At 32.6% G+C, this 20,713-nt stretch overlaps 1 protein-coding gene across 1 annotated transcript in view; it reads right to left on the bottom strand.

Moving 5' to 3' along the window:
• Nucleotides 1–682: 682 nt before the first annotated feature.
• SLC25A36 (solute carrier family 25 member 36) overlaps nt 683–20,713 on the bottom strand; it is a 36,873-nt gene continuing 16,842 nt past the window's right edge. The window contains exons 3-7 of the mRNA XM_072726988.1: nt 20,134–20,211; nt 16,989–17,089; nt 9,065–9,131; nt 6,765–7,054; nt 683–4,606 (exon numbers count right to left, since the gene is read on the bottom strand). Coding sequence (XP_072583089.1) covers nt 4,413–4,606; nt 6,765–7,054; nt 9,065–9,131; nt 16,989–17,089; nt 20,134–20,211 — 730 coding nt within the window. The 3' untranslated portion in view covers nt 683–4,412. The remainder of the gene's footprint in view (nt 4,607–6,764; nt 7,055–9,064; nt 9,132–16,988; nt 17,090–20,133; nt 20,212–20,713) is intronic.

Below are 20,713 nucleotides of genomic sequence, written 5' to 3'. Positions count from 1 at the left end.
TTTTGCCAATATCTTCATCTCACCATTTCAGTCTTCAGAGGAAAGCCAGCCACAAGCTTTCAATTTTTATGTTAGAGAAAAGGGACGTGACAAATTTGTCCTGGTTTCCTCACCAACAAACTAGGTGACGTTTGATGGTAGCTACAACTTGTGAAAACTTAAATAAAACCGACAAAATGTAAAATGGGTAGGTTCTATACAACACATCTGTGTCACTTGTTTCAACCTATCATACGTGGATTCATTTGGTTATTCTAAAGTTTCTAGCCCTTTAACTTTTAATATTCTTACCTTTCTGAAAGACTAAAACCAAAACTAGCAAAAAGTCATAATGTTAAAAAACCATTACAACCCAGGGAGGTATCCGAAATAACCTAATTAGGATCAAATTTCTCAGATATTCTTTGCAAATTAGATGTTTTGATACATGAAAAGAATGGTATCTAAATATCAATAAACCTGTGGAAAATATGTCAGAACAGAAGTATCTTACTGAACTCCAAGGGAATTAGATAATTTGACCTTTTGTTTCCTATAGATATCACCATGTCTAGCAGATCAGAGCCTGACACTTACCTTGAAAATGGCAATGCACTTTTGTTCTTCACATAATCCTAAGAAAATGTGATTACATTCTCATCAAGCCAAAATATTACAATACATTATAGGAAAAAAACTTCCATACTTTCATAAGGATATTTTAATTTTTTAATTTTAACAATTCAAATAAAATTCAGCTAGTTAACATAAATAGAATAAATGCACATCATTTACAGCCATGTACACAAAATGCAAGAATAGCAAACCTCACAGAAATGGTCAAAAGATATCAACTCTTTTGAAGCTGATTATTTATCTATGACTAATAGATCATAATTTAATTGTTCACATATGAGGGGTACACATTCAAATGTTTAACAACATAAAAACTGAGTGAAACTAGAATTTTCAGTTTCTAAAAGGAGTAGCATAAAAAGCAGTGTATAGATTAACAAGAAATGTAAGGGGCATGATGGAGAAGAGACTTGAGTGGACAGAAAGCACATTGCATTAAATATTTTCATATAATTAAAATTCTTTCTAATTTAAATCATTCAGAAACACCTTTATTCTTAGGAATGTTTAAGTCATGATCAGTAGACAGAAAGGCTCAACTATTATACTTATCAGCCCCAAAGGAAGGGGTCCCTACAGTACTAATAGTCTGGGCAGAAGAGCATGTAAACAACAGAAGACAGGCATGAACAATGCTGAAGGAATAAAGGATAGGCTTTCTAGCACTTAAATCTTTTAAGTTCAAATCAGTATTTTTAGTGACTTACAATAAATCTAAAAATGCTGACATGTGTATACTCCAGTAAAAGAGCAAACACTCATTATTTTTAACAACCTGGTCCTAATACAGTACAATGGGCATTACGTTTTAGGAAACAAAAGGCTAGATTAAATGACCAAACAATATTCTATCCCGGTTCCAAAGTCACAAATAAATTACTCATGAGCCCCATCTAGTAAGGTTGGTTCCATAAAATTACATACATAATGAAAATTAAGACAAAGCTTTGGTGATACAGTTGTTTTTTTTTCTGGATTCAAAAGCACTGTATTATACTCCACAGTCCTAGGGTTGGTAATTCTCAGATTTGGACTTTGAAATTTAGGAAAACTGTCTATAAGCCACAGGTACCAAAGTTCTATCTGCTGCTCTATGAGCATACTCTTTCAGTATCTACTGCTTTAACAAGTTCAATTTCCTGATAAGATTCTATAATAAAAGTACAGACAAATACAAAGAATGCTGCCAATTTCTATACTAGAAATAAAAAGTCATCTGATAGAAAATAGATGAAAACAATACACAGCTTTAAAAAAATTCAGTCCTTTAAGTATGCATTTTTTTTAAACATTTGCATCAATTAAAAAAAAATCTCCAAAGAAGTGTTTCAGAGACAAACTTTATATACAACTTTTATATAGCTTTCTTTTTAAAATTATCTCTGTCACACATAAAGTAAACTATGGCAGATTGTGCTTTGGGAAAAAAAAATTAAAATCAGCTTCATTGCTCCTTTCCAGTTGTTGCACAAAGAAACAAAGTCTAAGACTCTAAGATCTTTTCTTCCAGTACATAGAAAAGACTCACTTTTAAAAGCTAAATATAATGCATTAAAGGTCAACATAAGTTTTACTTGCTAAAATACAAACAGGAGTAGAATATATGTTCATCCTTGAAGGACACTTATTATGAATTTGCTAACACTAAATAATAAGATGTTCCTTAGCTGCTGGTTTTCATATCATTCTTAATCATTTGTGGTGTACTGAGATCATTAAGTTTAGGGGAATTTGTTCTACATTCGACACAACTAATGTTTACGAATCTTTGCAAGGCAAATGGCACTGTATTAGGCAGTATAAGTGGCACCTGAAAAGGCAAACACTATAGATTGAGACTTTCTCTACAGATTTAAGTTAGAAACCCCTGGATGATTTTTTTTTTTTTTTTGGCATGTTTCTCACAATAAATGTCAAAGCTAAAATTCACCGTAAAAGGTACGAATAATCCCAAAGGTAATGAAACTGAATTTGCCTTTGGTCTCCAAATAGATTGGAATATTTTTAAATTCCAATCGAAGCACCTCAAAAACATCCAGTTACTGTTGATTATAAGGAGTTAAGAAGGTGAAGGAATTTAAGAGGGCACTGTGTTTCACTGGTGACAGTGGAGAAAGCTTGCAATGACGTGCTACAATTTTCTGTGTTGGGGCATTAGAGTGTACACGGACTACATAAAACATATTAGTAAAGATCTTCAAAACACCGTATCTAAAACCCAGAAAAATGTTTTGCACATAGTTTCTGCCTAATACATGACCAATGTTTAAAAAAAGAATCTTAACATGGAATTCTCTCCTACTCTTATCCCCCCTCCAAAAAAAGGCCACAAAGTGCATTCACAAAGAGTCATTCTTAAGATAAAGCCATTGCACAAAACGTACAGTTCATCTTTACTGAAATGAGTACCACACTGGAGTTTAATTGTAGATGTTTTATATACCAGTATAGCAACATACATAAGCAAATGTCTCTTAACAGAATTACACAGCAAACATCTTCATAAGGGCCATACAAAATACATTTAAGTATTAAAAGGTACAGTTGAACTCAACAGCAAAATGTAAAAGCTATATCCTGTTAGCACACTTAATCTGAATTAACTTGAATCTTTCTGATTTACTATTTAAGAAATCAGGATAGCATAAATTTCTTGTCAAAAGCAGTTTGTTCATTTACAAAACTGTTAGTTAATTAGGATCACTACCTGCTCAGACAGCAGAGGGCCCCTGTTCTGTTTATACTGCCCCAGATATTTATGATGTCACCTTAAAAAAAGAAACCTATTAGGGCAAAGCTGAAAATTACCATTTTCTCTACAAAATAAATGCGATCTAACTTGATCTTCTGGAAAAAATTCAAAGGTTCAAATTCCTAATGTGAAAACAGAGAAAGACTTCAGAAGTGGTGAATTTTTTCTACTTTAAGAAAATGATACTTAGGTATGATAGATGATAATTCAAGTTCATAACTTATAAATCAACGATGAGACAACTGCATTCATTCATGTATTGTAAAGTTAGAGAAGTATGAGGATGTGCTCAAGTTATTGAAATGGCCAAGAATCAACAGTTTACTGGTTTCTTCTGTCCCAAACTATTACCATCGAGCTTGATATGTTAATGAACAACAGAAGTGTTCACTTTATGCTAAACATCAAGCACCTAGTTAGCAGTGGAAACCAAAATATTTTAAAGCTAAAAATACACAAGATCTTTAGACATTACTTCATTAGTTGTCAAAACTCGTGACTATTAATGCCAAATAATTAACTTTACATTCCAGATCCTCTCAAGGAAATGGGAAAATAATACTAAAGATCTCACTTATTCTTGTTATTTTACAATTTTACAGGAATTACACAGAAGCCAGAGGTAAGATATTTATGACTGTCAATACTATCTTTGGATAGTTATAATATTTATACAATCAGGGATGGCTTTGTTTAGAAGACTGGAAAAGTGCTCATGGAATAAACACTATACTCTGACTGCCATAAATCAACAAAATGCAACTTGTCCCGTGGACATGGTAGAGAAAATGGCAATTTGGAGGAAGGAGTGATTCTAAAGGCTTTTTCTTAGAGGCAGCCTAGGTTTTTTTTTTTTCCCCCACATTACTGAAAAACACCAAGTAATGTGATTATGATTACTTTAATTCCTACAGCCGAACTTCCACTCAGGCATAGTTACATGTTCCCAAACTTTTTTCTTCTGTCCACCATGCTGGCTTTGATACTGCATGGTCCACTGTAATCTTTTGGTCTTCCCTCTTCGTAGTGTGGCAGCCTGAAGTTGCTATCCATTCAGAAGGTAGACCACCAATTCATAGGTGGCCATCATAATGGCTGTGTTTGGAATCTGTCTCACCAGATGAGTTGTTAGACCACGGTAAAGAGACCCATAACCTTCTTCTTGAACAACCAAAGACAGTGTCTGAAAAAAAGATCTGTATTTTGTTCCCTCTTCACGTAGTCTTGTTCTTACAACTTCTGTTTAGGGGGGAAAAAAGTCATTTTAAAACATTAATGATATCTTTATATCCTCCTAATGCTGAGCACATTCCATTTATCAGTTTTTAAGTGAAAGTTTAGGATAAACAAGGAGTGATTTTTAATGTGCAACTTACTGAAACTGGTCTTATTACAATACCACCAAACTTCTAAGATAGCTGGCTAAAATCACTAATAACAAGTACTAATTATAAAATTTCATAGGTTCCTGAATGGTAATAAACAGAAGTATCAGTTATATACTAGATATAGATAAAATGGAGAATACATGTGATAAGAAAAAGGTGAAGGAATAGAAAAGGGAATGCAGGTGATATCAAAGATAAATACACAAAGATACAGTGAGAAATAAACACAAAAGATCTTAAGTGGACTCCACAACGAGAACATAGGATTATCTATTTATAGTGGTCCACAGATACTAACATGAAATTTCTTGTACATGAGGCTAAAAATGTTCAAAATACTAGCCGTTAGATAAAGGCCCCATCTAGGAAGCAACTAAGCAAAAATCGTAAAATTTTAGAGCTCTCAGAGATAAAGATTATATGGTTAGTCATTATTTAAGTTTTGAAAGGTGAGGAAATCAGACTGCTGAGAGGTTTTAGTCAGTTGGGGTAGAGGCTCGGACAAGAATTCAGAGCTCTCTATTGAAAAGACTGTTTATCCAACACACTACTCCTGATGGGCCTGAGGACAATGGCCTAGAACTATTTTCACTGCAAATGTTAATATTTGAAATCTCTTGTGTCCTATCTTAAAAACTCATGCCATTTATATATTCCACTCTAAAATACTGTTTCTTATAATGACATCATCTCTCTTGAAGCGACAGCATGTACAACTCTAAAACTGCCTCTCACCTTAGCTGGCCAAAGTTCTAGGTATCCCAAAGTAGCTGAACCTAAACTATGCTGCTGATACTGTCCTCTTCTGACTTTTCTTAAAGAAAGAAGTTAGGAACTTCCCTCAGGAAACAGAGGTAAGTTCATAGTTCAACTGGATTAGAGTTGATTTTACTCATAAATTACATTTTAGAGCAAATAATCATTTCCTCCTAGCCTGGTCGCATTTGTCTTGATACAGTTTTGATCAGAGCCTTAGCTTTAAAAGGGTGAATGTAAATGTTAATCAGTGTAACAAAAGTGAAGCATTTAGATTAAAAACCCAAAGCAGGGGTGCCTGGATGGGTCAGTGTAGCATGCAATTCTTGATTTTAAGCCCCAAGTTGGATATAGAGATTACTTAAAAAATAAAATCTTAAAAAAAAAAAAAAAGGTTACACTTAGAACAAAATTATTAAAAAAACCTTAGCATCTTACAGACAAATTTTTAAGTGATTTTATTATCTATTAATCAAACTGGCTTATACTATAATAGGCTGGCCTTTGGTATTACAGACTCCATTTCATCTGTGCTCCTCCACTGAGGTAAACTATGTGATCTGAGTAAGCTATGTGACCCCTTCAGCAACTCAATCTTAACATTTCTTGTTTCCCATTTGGAAATGAAGACAAATTCTGGTTATGTTCTAGTATACTTAGACTTAAATAGAGAATGTAAGTATTCAGTAGGAATTTTTTGTAGATTGGCAATATTATATATAAAGTATCTAGTACACTATCTATAACCCTTTTTTTTTTATAACTTGCCCAAACATCACCTGTCTAGAATCTGACTCTGGGTTATGTGACTGTCCAGAATCCATGCTAAATCTCTTATCATACTACTATAATATATACTGACTGATTAAAACAGTTACTTATACACTGTTATGATGAACTCCTAAGAACTATATTTTGTTTTACTGGAATTCGATAAATTTTTATTTTAAGATTTTATTTTTTTTATTTTTTATTTTTTTAAGATTTTTTAAAATTTATTCATGACAGATACAGAGAGAGGCAGAGACACAGGCAGAGGGAGAAGCAGGCTCCATGCAGGGAGCCTGATGTGGGACTCGATCCCAGGTCTCCAGGATCACACCCCGGGCTGAAGGCAGCACTAAACCACTGGGCCACCGGGGCTGCCCAGAATTCGATAAAATTATAAATGTTCTAATAAGTGGGCTTTTGGTTGACATGGGAAAATATTTCTAAATTAATAGAATTTCTCATACAAACTCAACTCCTCTTACCATGTGGATATGCTATAGTCGTGGCACAAGTTTTTGAGGTGGCAGCAGCTAGCATCATTCCCACAAAATCTGATGCTTCTTTTACAGACTCTTCATCATTTTCCATTGTAGAAGCAATCTTATATTCCAGTAATTTTTGCTTAATACTTTCATAAATAACAAAATGGATAACGGTCTCTGATATGCCAGCATATGAAGCAGACATGCCCCTATAAAATCCTCTAAGTCCATCTGTCTGATACACTTTACGAATACATTCAAAAGCACCCATTCGCTTTTCTCCACGGTTCCTGAAGAGCAAAAAAGAAAAATCTTACTTACAAAGTAGTCAAGGTTTTTAAACAAAGTAAATAAAATACAGTAAAATATGCCACTCTAAATATAGAATGATCCTCTTTAACTCATGAAGAAGTAAAACCAGAGTTTTAAAGCATTCATTTTAGATTTCCTATTCTTTTGTCCCAAGTTCGTCATATTAGATGGGTAACATGTAAGTAGTTTATTCTACTAATGCAAAATACACTACATTAAATCTTCAGTTTCATGTCCTCATTGAAGTCTGTATTGTAGGGATAAGAAATAAAATCCTTTAGTCCAAATACATTGTGACTACAGCTCAAGATAAAAACAAACTCTCATTACATTAAATCATTGAATCCAGTTCTAAGTTGAGCTTTCTTTTGCACTTAATAAAAGAGTGATTGAGACACCAAAGATGTACATCACAAAACAAGGAGAACAATTAATCTAATACTTGTAGATTTTAGGGATTCTTCAAAGCCCACTCAGTTCTTTCCAAAAAAATGTGTGAATTTAAGTCAAATTTCCTATGATCCTTTAAAGGCAACGGTCCTACCTTTCATGTCAGTATCATGGTGAACAGTGAATGAGGACCCCTATACTTACCAACTATTTATTGAGCATTGTGCCCAGTAAAACTTCCTTAGTGCTACTTAAGGACAGTGTATCTACTCTTACTTATACAAATACATATTTTTGAGTTTGTAAAAATATGACCTTACACTGTGATGCTCCCAATAAATGCTACCTACAGAGAAAGAAATAAAAATTGTATCTATTTATAAATTATATACAACCTGTTTCTGACATAACAAAATAAAAATACAATTAAGACACCCACATGATAAATAACTAATTACTGTCCTCAATTAACAACACTGAATACTTTCTTCGTTGAATGATCCATGCAACCAACTGTAATCAATCAGTTTCTGCCATCAGAGACTTCCTCATTAGAAGTTAAAATACTACTAGTCCCAAAGGTTAATATGCAAACATATCAGCCCTGTTCTTGATTTCATGGTTATAAATTGGCATCTTTAAACCAACCTTTCACTATTACCCAACCCTATCTCATTCCCCACCACTCCCAAGCCTAAGAACTTGTGATGGCTTGTGCTATAATTTTAAGTGAAAAAATAATAGTTTTAAGCCATACTTTTCTCAGGACTTCCACCCCCTACCCCCACAGATCCACCCCACAACATACTAAAGCATACTCCTGGTATTTTCTTTGCCTTTCCTTTCTTTCTCTCTCTTTCTTTTCTTTTTTTTTTTAAGATTTTATTTGTTCATGAGAGACAGGGAGAGAGAGAGAGGCAGAGACACAGGCAGAGGGAGAAGCAGGCTCCATGCAGGGAGCCCGACATGGGACCCAAACTCAGGTCTCCAGGATCACTCCCTGGGCTGAAGGTGGTGCTAAACTGCTGAGCCACCGGGGCTGCCCATCCTTCAAGATTTAGGCTAGACTAGTTGACCATGTGTATTGTTCAACTGCCGGGAGGCCAGTCATAATCATTCATATAGTGAAATTATCACTGTTTGGGCTAGTCTAATATACATTCTTTTTCTTTTCTTTAAAAACACAACACAGGGACGGCTGGGTGGCTCAGTGGTTGAGTGTCTGCCCTCGACTCAGGACGTGATCCAGGAGTTACGGGATTGAGTCCCATATCAGGCTCCTGCATGGAGTCTGCTTCTCCTACGCCTATGTCTCTGCCTCTCTCTGTGTCTGTCATGAATAAATAAAATATTAAAAAATAAAAATAAAAACACAACACATACTTTCTTCCCTAGAAATTTTCATATTGCCAACCATTATATTACTTTTGCTTTTGATGGGAGACTCAAGTTTCAAAAACCAAACCAAAAAAGACAAATTCAGCAGCAAGAGGGGAAAAACATGGCTAGATACATGGCACTGATATCTCACAGTTATAAATTTACAGGAAAAAATGAGTTGAAACCAATTTTAATTTTGTTTTAAGGAATTCACATACCTTGCATCAAGCTGTAACCGAGTCTTTATAAGCCAAATGGGGTTGGTCGCTGTGATTGCAGTAAAACCTAAACAAACATGTTTAAAATGAACTCTGGTAAAAATGAAGAACACACTATTAACTCTAAGGTTTTAAAAATCACATAAATCTATATTAAAGAAAATGCATATAAATATTTAAACTATTAATTGATGTATGCTATACAATTTTACAAACACATACGACCATGAACATTTGTAGTTTATTTCCAATCTACATTCTCAAATTTTGACCGTAACTAAAAAATTTTAAGAACAAAATCTGATTATATATAAATTCCTCTCTCAACATATTCAGAATATTCTCTGGGGTGCTCTTTATACTCTAAGCTAAATTTAGAAACCCATTTCTACAGACAAATATATAGAAATTTTGTGTATTCTAGGGTTTTTTAGCATGCAAACTCTAAAACAGCTACTTGAGGTCCAAATCCCTATGTTCAAAGTGTATTTTACCTAAAGGTCAACATACTATACTTGATCTTAAGTTGGCTGTATAACAGAAAGGATTGCTGTTTGCCTTTATGAATGCTTCACATAAACATATACTTACTAATACTGTTAAAATAATAGTATCACAGAAGTCAGGTTTCTGTTAGGGTTAATAGGACAGATCTGTTTTTCACCCACTTAAACACATACAAAAACTCAAATGTTTGAAAAATTACAAATTGGAACTTCCCTCTCACTTTTATAGACACTGAAGAGAGAAACTCAGAGTAGAAGGTAGTTCTAGTTTACTTTAAAACTTAAGTACTATGTACTATCACTGCAGAAGGGTGGTTTCATAAAATGGCTCATTCTAATTAGTAAATTAAGATCTCTGGAGCAGTGTTTCTAGACTAGCATGGATCTTTTACTTGCCGTCTTCCTACTGTTCTGGAAAAATAGCACATGAAATGCAATCTTGATAACGGGAACTTATGAAGATTGCTTCATCTATACAAAACAGGGTTTTAATATACTGCTTGTGGACATTTAAGATCACTACACAAACTTCACAGAACTACTTACATCAAACTATATTTATTCAATTGGCCTTTAAATTCAGTGAAAACTTACATGCAGAAATGTCTAAGGATCTTAACTGATTTAATACTTTCTATCAAATAATAGGCAGGTGAAGCACATTGTTTTTAGAAAGATGGAATATAACCGGCACATTTAATATGAATTAAGTTCTTTCAGGAAGAAAAATGCTATGGTGCACTTAAAAAATAATTTGTTTTTTAAGTTAACATACAGTGCAGAACCAATCATAAACCTTTCTTGGCTTTCAACGTTATTATGGGTGTATCTAAAATGCAAAATAATTTTATCAAATTGTTTACAAAGTAGAATTTAGTCTCATAGGTTCTTTTCCCTTCTGTAATGTCAGATAATTAGCTAATTCAAATTTTATTCCCTTAATCCACTGTTTTAACACTGCAGAAATAGCCAGGTGTCTCACAAAGGGAGGCTTAAACTGAATTTATTTATAAAACATGATAGATGGAATAAAAATTTGGTTTGGTAACTCCTTTTACTATTTTGTAATAGTTCTATAGTTTCCATTTCTCTCAAATGCTTTTAATACTATATACATATGTATAAAACTAGTATGGGACCAACAATTTTGTATGTACCAGTATTAAAATAATAAAAATTTAGTGTTGGATTATTATTAGTTAGATTATCTGGAACATTTTTAAAGAAGAGTTTCTCTTCATATAAATTCTTAGTAAAAGGAAAAGAGAAGAAAAATGTGAAACTGTTAGATCCATTTAAATATTTTACTTGGAAAAAATTTTTCCTGCCTTACCTGGCCTAAATGAGATAAAGCTAAAAAAATTTTTTTTCTTGACCTTCCTTCATTTTCCTAAGTAGAAAAACTCAAATACATTCAAATTATGTTTTAAAGCAAATATGCACCAGACATCAGTAATCTGGCCATACCTCTAATTAAATTAATTCTTTGTTTTTAAACTTAGATATTTGTATTAGCTAAATGTCTATATGGCAATATTAGGGGGTTTATTAGGGAAAGGCTGCTAAGCAGCACAAGGCAACAAAATACTCTCCATTATTCACAATGTTTTTTTATTAATTATCTTGTGGAAATTAAGAAAAAAATTGTTCTTCATTAAATTGGAAAGCCTAAAACTGGGAATCCTTACACTTAAAAAAAAAAAAAAAAGCGCCTATCTAGGTAAAAATGTCAATCTTTCATACTTTATTTGAAAAAAGCATCAGTTTTTTTTTTTTTAAAATAGAGAAGTTCTATTTCTAACAATAAAAACTTAGTATCCAAGCTTAATGCTCTTCCAAGTCACAAAATTCCTCAATTAAGGGCTGAAAAGACTCCATATATGTAAACTTTAAAATATTGCAATAAATATTTATAAAATTACTAGAAATGAATTTTCCAAATATCCATGAATAAAATTTTAAATTATTCTCTGTACATATTAATGAACAATGACAGGACGCAAACAACAGGTATTTCTCACTTAACTAAAATTCATTTCCAAACACAAACTAATCTAGTGAACAGGATATATTAAAATTCAGGTAAGTGAGAGTGTTGTCATCTTATCCCTCTATAACTAACTGCTACTATCAATAACTTGTGCCTTCTAGAGTTGTTCTGGCTCAACTCTCCCAATAATAAGCTAGCTCTTAATAAAGACACTACACTAGATGTCAGCAAACCATTATATTAGACAGATTCTAGGCATGACCTACAGGTTTTTAGCTATTGGTCTTTACCAGTTAAAACTCTGGTCCTAGAATTTTATGCTATTATGTTCTTTTTTTTTTTTTTGCTATTATGTTCTTTTAACCACAGACACTCTAATAAACTAACCAGACACTATTAAGCTAATTAAATTTATAAAAATATAGTCTATTAATTCAAGAAATGAAACAAGTGCAAAAAAGCAAAAATTTACCACTAAATTATATATGGAAAGGCAATTTGAAGTTGGCCAATAGCCAAAGGTAAATGCATCTTCCTACTTCTACGACAAACATACACAAAGATACTGGCAATGGTTCCCCTGAAGTTTAGAAATTTACTTATTTTTATTTTGGCATTTAAATTTTGTGAAATTTTGATAATATGCTAGTTCATATTAGTATTCTGAGCAGCCTGTTAAACATTAAAACTGACTTAGAGGCATATGAAGGATCTCTCTATAGGTTAAGAAGAATTACTATTGCTCCAGTCAGTTAAAGCAAAGTGGCAGTATAGCGGCCATACTGTTAGCAGTGAGGTTAGGATTTTATTAGAATTTTTTTTTAAAACTTTCAAAATGCAGCTTTTAAAGTTTTGCTTCATCTAAGACTCCATCTGATAATGTAACCAGATTAACACAAATCCTGCTTATAAGGAAACTTGCTGAAAATGTCTATTTCATTAAGTGAGTGATACCTGTAGTATTGCATTTTCAGTACTTTTTATTTCATCAAATTCTGTTAAGAACAAAGCCCACCTAACCTCCTAAGAGAAATACATTAAAACTAAAAAATAAAATAAATAAATAAACTAAAACAGCTTATATCCCATATATTCTTATCCTGCATTTATTGGAAAGTAATGGTAGGTGTTAAGATCGTTTTTGCAAGAAAGTAGAAAGCTAAGAATCAACAGACAAGAGAATGGAAAGTACTGTATTAGACTTTTAAAGTATGTTATGCTAAGCAAAAAGAACTACTATTTTCCCTAAAAGCTGTAGGATGATATGATACCATTTATACTATGTATATCTTAAATATTGTCATCAAATTCTTTCGAGGTCAAGGCTATTATGGCCAAGCTGAAGACCCCAGGCTTTTATTACACAATGACTGAAAAGTTACCCCATTCTTCCTTCTAGAAGGAATATTCTAAAGGGATTAGAATTAAAAGTTTTATAAAATACTCAGAACGCACACACATTCAGGAAATCAAAGTTCATTTCCCGCTTTCTATTACTTCCACAGCTATTATAAATTCCCAGGGTGTGTTTCTTATAACTAGAGGCTGCAAGAGATGCTCAGATCAGTACTCACGAGGTTTAAGTTAGTCCATATTTCTACAGGAAGTGACCTGCGGATGGGGAGCATGAGATGACACGATCTCACTCTTTTCTCGGGAGAAATGTACAGTAAATGCCTAAAATAGACACAGGCTTTTCTGTATCATAACAACAAGCAGTGACCTCATCAGAAACATGTGTACAAAATGAATCCCATTGGAAGGATTTCAGAAATATTTACTGTGAGATCTACCTTTTTTGAAAATTTTAAGTTTAAAAACAAAAAGGAATATCAGAATGGGTGATAATGTTTGTTTTTTTTTTTAAATGCACCGAGTACTGAAATTTCTGCCATCTGCAGCAGTTTCAGAGTCCAATACTTACCTAAAAGACGAATTTTGCCTTAAAGAAAAAAAAATGCTAACCTTGTCAATGGGGAATCTAAGAAAATATTTAGAAGGGATTATCATATCCCATTTTCCTAATCATTATGATCTACCATGATCAGAGGTGAAATAAAATTTTCTATACTTTATCAGCTTATTTGGTAAATCTGTTTTGTCTTAGTAAATCTTAAAAAAAAAAACCAGAATATTTGAGTAACATTTTGTAATTATTTATAATTGTTTTAAATAAAATATATGTTGCTACAATAGTACCTTTCACCTTTGCACTATGGCCAATAATATTGCACATCCATTTTTATGGAGTATTTTGATTATTTTGTATTTAATTTCTTGTGTTCTACAAAACAAAAAACAGGAAGAATGTTTATATACAAACACACAAAACATCAGTCCAGCCATCCATTTGGCTGAATACACTGCCATGGACAAATAAAATATCAAAAAATATATTTTATATAGGCAAGAATAAACTTTCTCTTTAACGAGTAAAAACTTAACCTTTAGTAATAAACTTTAAGTCAAATAGAAAAATGTATCCTGAATTACTGTATTACTGAAAAGTAACAGTGAATGCCATAAGCAAATAAAACCCGCTAGGTATGTAGTAAATGTTAAATGATTACATTATTGGTATTTTAAAAATTAAGCAATAACTATCTGAATATATAATCTAATAAAAACCAGAATTCTTTTCATTTAAATCTATAATGTTGTATATAAAAGTCTGTATATTCTAGATAAAAACTTTTGAAAACTGGGAATTACTATAAAGAAACCATACTATTTTTTTGTATACACACTTGTATAAAAAAAAAAATAGGTATATAGAGAGGGATATCCAAGTTCATTTAAACCAAAACATACAAAACATACAAATACCCTCAACAAAACAAATACTCTCAGTCTAACAAAGGTTACATGTAGGGAAGGAAAAAGAAAAAAAAAGCAGGTAAAACAGAGTCAACATTACTTAATTTTTATTAAATAGTCTTATAACAGGAAATAATTTTTCCTCTAAATTTAGGTTTATAAATTCTTATAGTATTGCCCTAAAACACTACAACAAACCAAAATAAGATCCACTTTAAATAAACTGTCATTCTGAGAAAAAAGTTTTACTACCTAAACACTTGAGTTCATATAGATAAAATGCAAAATCAACTGGCTACTTGGAATAAAAATTACGTACAAGATCTGTTAGTCCTTAATGTGTTGTCTGAGGTGGCAAAATCTTGCAGGCAGTTTCATTAAACAGTCTATTTCACTGTACTTTTTGATACTAAAGTGACAAGGTTAGCATTTTTTTAATAGCCCGTTAAAAGACGATTTTTCACATGACTCCCTCTAAGAACTTTGCACCCCCAATTCATATTTAGAAGACTTCTAAAAATGATCCTGAAGAAAATCCAGAACAATCCGGTCTAGATTATTTCAAGAATGAAGGGGGGCAAAAGGCTACCTTCATGACTTTGCATGGGATCATTCAGTTTTAACCAACCATGTAGTTATGTATAAAAACTGCAAAGCTAAGTGTTAATGCTCATGACTAGTGCAAGAAAGCTCTGAAAGCATAATTCTTAGAAAAATGTAACTGCAAACAAATGGAAGAAGTATTTTCAAATTACATAATAAGTATATAGTGCAATAATCTCTGAACAATGATAAGACCATCAATTTACAAAAATTCAAGGAATTCAAGTTGGAAAATAGTATCAACATATAGATAAAAACAGAGTTGACATTTGTACACATTTGAGAAAAAAGCGTAAAATGACAATTCCACTGAAATTCTCTGCAACATGATACATAAATAGTAATAAACTCCGATGAGATATTCTAATGAAAAAAGATGTTCCATTGGGAATTAAGATATTCTAAAACCCTAAATTTGCATTACTGAATATCTATCAACTATCCTTAACTAAAAATGACTGCTCATCTACTTTCTTGACTTCAAGTCTTCCAAAATAAAAAAAGAAAGCTTAACATTTCTTTAATAATTTTCTGGGGTTAAAAAAACAAAATAAACACGGGTAATCCAGAAATATATTCTTAAAGATCCCAATATAGCAGTTATATAGTTTGGAATTGGCCACTAATTTTTACCTTATACCCACTCAAATTTGTAGAGGAAAAATCATCTGTACTCAATGTCTAAAAAAAGTATATTTAAAAAAAATTCTAGTTGTAATTAGATGATCTCTACAGTACTAAAGAACTAAATCTCAAAATCCAAATCTTTGTAGAGCCACCTATATTCCAAAGATAAGGTAAGAGATGCTCGCATGAATTACCTAACTTGCCCAAGATCTTTCCTCATGGGTACATAACGGTATTTCACCACCTTGACTCTAAGGTTTTTACCTTTTATCTTTAAAACTTCAATGAGTCAGTCAACAGTTACCAAACATAAAAACCCTTGAAAATAATTTGTGAGGTATATTGTAGATTATACAGCTATTGACCTTTCAGAAATTAGTTATTTCCAACTTACACTTAGTTCGTTAAAGTATGTGGTTCAAATTGATCCAATTTATTTCTAAACAGAAAATGGTTAACAGTTTAAGGCACTCATTATTAAACATGTAATTGACAATTTATTGCTCAACAGTTGATGAAAGTAGTAATAATTTGCTTTATAGTCATAGCATAATTTGCAAATGTGAGGTATGGTCAAATATACAACACATCTCAGAAAACTGCAGAGAATGAACCAAAGGTCATGGCTTTGTCTAACACGCATTGCAACAAATGATTCCAGAACCAGACTGGTCAAATCAATTCCTAGTTTATCTTTAAGGCAGTACAGAGGCCCAGAACTAGTTGCTTTAATTCAGAATCATATATGCTCAACAATGATGACAGAAGCGTCCTTGGAAAACATTTCTATAGCAAGCATGTACACATAGCCAGTGCCTAAATTTCAAGTACTATCTAATTGATTTATATGGAATCTAAACATATTTTTCAAAAATACATACATTACAGTAACTCTCAGTTATCAATAATACATCACAAAAATTTCAGCATTTGAGCACAGGACAAAATGAATACTTTACCAAGAACTGCCGGCACATTTCAGACAGAAGCCAAAACATGCAGCAAAAAGGGAAAAGGCACTAACAGAAATTGAGGAGAGAAGAGTAAATTACAGCTCCATAACTTATTTATAGAGTAATTATGGTTGGATTCTTTAAACTGTTAAAAGTGACCACTGACTATTCAGTGGACTACACAAGACAATGTAAATATTTTATTACCTGTATGCTATAACAAACCCTTGATTATAAAAATGCCAACTGATAACAGATTTTAAGTATATCTCCTGATCAAATTTACTGCATACTAATAAATATAAGAATGTTTGTTGATGCTTATCAATGAAAAGCACATTAATGGACTTAACTGCATATTGTAAAATCATAACTTAAGCTTCTAAGTTTTGGAAAATGTTTTGCTTTTTAATATTATATATTCATACCTGCCATTGCAGCTGAAATCATGTGTACCTGGGTAGAGTCCGGATCAAATATACCATTCAACTTTTCCTTGCAGTTTGAATAAGCAGCAAAGTATATTGCTCTAAAATAAAGATTTAAATTTTATCAATAAGCATGTTGCATAATTCATAAGATTTAAACAAGTAAATTATCTTTATAATTTTAGAGAAATCTGAAAACAAACTCTTAGCGACATTCTCGTGTAACATAAGGTTAATTTACATGATTTCTTCCATGAAGATTCTGGAAATATGTTTTGCATTGACTCATTAAAAGACAAACTTCAGCGTACAGTTCAAGTGTAAAGCAACCTCCAACAACAACAAACAACCCACCTACCACCCACCCTAACTCAATACTTTTAATTCACCAATTAAAACAAAAAGTATGTGTAAGATTTTGATGCTTGGAAACATATGAATAAGGCTGGAAGGCTTATGTAATGGTAAGGTTAAATTAAACATACTTGAGTAAATATGGTACAAGCACTTAAAAATGGTTAAATATATGATTAGTTATTAATATAAAAACATTAATGTTAATATATAATATGTATATTACATATATACACTTAAAACATACTTTTTTTTTTAAGTGGGGAGAGAGTGGTAGAACTGACCCAATTAATCAAAGTATGCTAAACAAATTTGAGATACTATATCTGTATTATGCATGGAGTGGTTCACAGTATCCTGAACAGACAAAATAATTCCAAAAGAAATCAGCCCCATCAGGTCATGTCTTCTATTTTTGTAAATGTTCCACTAAATCTGTAAATATTTCCCCCTCTTAACTTGTTGACTATGATTTCATGCATCCCAATCACCTCATCGTTCAGCCTTCCAGGCTTTGTATTAGTTGCTTGCTATATCAAATCCTGTTATTTCCCAGCAACCCTGGTTATCTGTGCAGTAAGGAATGTAACAGGCAAACAAGTAAAATAAGGATATAGTTTCACTGTTGTGCCTTTTTTAATGTGCTGAAGAAAAATGGCAAGTTAATATAATTCAAAATAAACATTCTACTTTATGAGCAAGAAAAACAGAATACATTTAATGATGACATATCGTGAGGAGGAATAAACAGTGCAATCCTAGAAATAAGAAAGACCTTTCAAAGAGAAGACAGGAAAGAAATATATATAGGTAATTCACAGAAGAGATCTATAAATGGCAAATCATTACATGAAGGAGGGTGTAGCTGCACCCCAAATTAAACAAATGTATACTAACAGTGAAAATCGAGGCACTTGTGTGGCTCAGTTGGTTAAGTGTCTGCCTTCGGGTCAGGCTGTGATCTTGGGTCCTGGGGTCGAGCCCTGCACCCAGGCTCCCTGCTCAGCAGGGAGTCAGCTTCTCCCTCTCCTTCTGACCCTGCCCCTTGCCCCACTCTTGCTCATTCTCTAACAAATAAATAAAATCTTAAAAAAAAAAAAAAAAACACACACACACAACTCACAATGAAAATCATGTTTTAGTCTATTTGGCAAGTATTAAAAGACATGAATAGTAACCAACATGAGTAGTATGTGGATAAAGAGGAACTAATTCACCACTTGAGAATAAAAATACAGGATGCCTTTTCAGGAAAAAAAAGGCAACAGAACAATATTCATTAATTTCAAATGTATATATAGTCTTTTTTACAGATTCAATTCTATTATAACTATTCTAAAGAAATGCACTTGCTTAAGTACTCAAAGATAAAAGTATAACTTTGTTCACAAAACTACTGTTTTCAACAGACAAAATGTAGAAATAAATCTAAAGGTTTATCACTAAGGAAATGCTTTTATGATAGAATAGTCTTACAATATGATTAAAAAAAACCCTACATATTTTGATGGAAAAGGCTCCAAACAAATTTGGTGAAATATTTTAATATGATTAAATTAATGTAATGATAATAAGTATACATATTATGCATTTTACATACATAAGCCAAAAAATTACGTAAGACTATATACACCAAACTGTTTTATTAGTGACAATTATCTGTGCAGAGAAGAATATCTAGTGCCTGTGTGAAGGCGTATGTGAGCTGATGTGTTTAAGATGGAATGTCAACCTTTATGCTATGTATTTTATTTAGTTTCTACAGTAAGAATAAATTTTTTAAAGTCTGTTTCTTTCTTTTCTTTTCTTTTCTTTCTTTCTTTCTTTCTCTTTCTTTCTCTTTCTTTCTTTCTTTCTTTCTTTCTTTCTTTCTTTCTTTCTTTCTTTCTTTCTTTATCTGTGCGCATGAGCATGAGCACACAAGTGGGGGAGGAGGAGGGAAAAAGAATCTGGAGCAGACTCCAAGCTGAGCAGGGAACCCCAGGCCAGGCTCCATCTCATGACCCTGATATCATGACCTGAGCTGAAACCAAGAGGCTGATGCTTAACCAAATGAGCCACCCAGGTATCCCAAGACAATTTTTTTTAAAAAAAGATTTTATTTATTTATTAGAGAGAGAGAGATAGAGAGAGAGGCAGAGGGAGAAGCAGGTTCCATGCAGGGAGCCCAACATGGGACTCGATCCCGGGTCTCCAGGATAATGCCCTGGGCTCAAGGGAGTGCTAAACCGCTAAGCCACCAGGGCTGCCCAAGACAATTTTTTTTTTTTTTTAAGAAAAAAGAGCCCAAAGAAAGTTGAAACCCAATAAATGAGACATGTATCTAGTACATGGGATACAGAGAGCCATTTTCATTCTGAATGGGAACTCTACTGTATTTTATTATGGAAGAAGTATATCTAAGATAAAAAGGTATGAGAGAAAAATGATAAAAATGTACTAAAGCTCTTTTGGCTTTTTAAATAGGGAATGAAATTATTCTGTTTAGTTTGTCCTGTTAGCCAAAATATAGTGTTATTCTAGAGATCTAGATATTCCTCCTTCTTGCTGCTGGTTCTTTGCCTTCTGAACTTGGTACAAAAACTGCTTCACAATGATTTCACTAAGAGGTCCTTTGCACCTCTGCACAGGGCAAACTGTTCATCCTTGTAAATGGTTATTGATACCTGTTTTTTATACCATGGTGGCTTTATCCTTACCACCTTGACTTCTCTTCAGCATCTTCCATCATTAAGCTTGAAACAAGAAAGATTGCCACAATTTTGCTTAACTTAAAAAAAGTTCTTTTTACCTGGAAGGGGCCACCCCCACTAAATTGGGACCTAATCCTCTGAACAAGGAACGAGGCCCTTCTTTTTCCAAGATCACTCTGAAAGAGAAAAATATTATTTAGAAAGGCATGTCCTTCAAAGTTTAGTACTTTATTATTTTTTTTAGTACTTTATTTGTATAGCAAACTTAGACTTTTAAACCCACTTGTTTCTACTGTAATGTTGTGCTGCTCTGATCAGTTTTTCTTACTTACAAAAATCTGTTTTTCTTGACATAGATAGCATAAATTGTTAATCTAAATGATAACAAAAAGAATTTCAGTCAGGTTCTAAGAAAAGTTTTAAAGACTACAGTATAATTTCCACATTTTCATATGATCATGCTACTCTTATTTTCAATGTCCTCCATTTTACAATCTTAACCAGCAAATTCAACTGTCAATTAGAAAAATAGTTCTCTGTCTAATATTTGAGGTCCTTTCCTGATATCAGACAACTCTCTCAGTAATGCAGCATTATCTCATTCAACCATTCCAGTGAAATGTTGTCAAAATCTGACACCCTAACCTCCTTAGGGTACTAAAAGGGTTAGTCTGTTAC

This window comes from Vulpes vulpes, chromosome 11 (genome assembly GCF_048418805.1).
Source record: "Vulpes vulpes isolate BD-2025 chromosome 11, VulVul3, whole genome shotgun sequence".
NCBI lineage: Eukaryota > Metazoa > Chordata > Mammalia > Carnivora > Canidae > Vulpes > Vulpes vulpes.
This window is presented reverse-complemented; position numbering and strand designations above follow the sequence as displayed.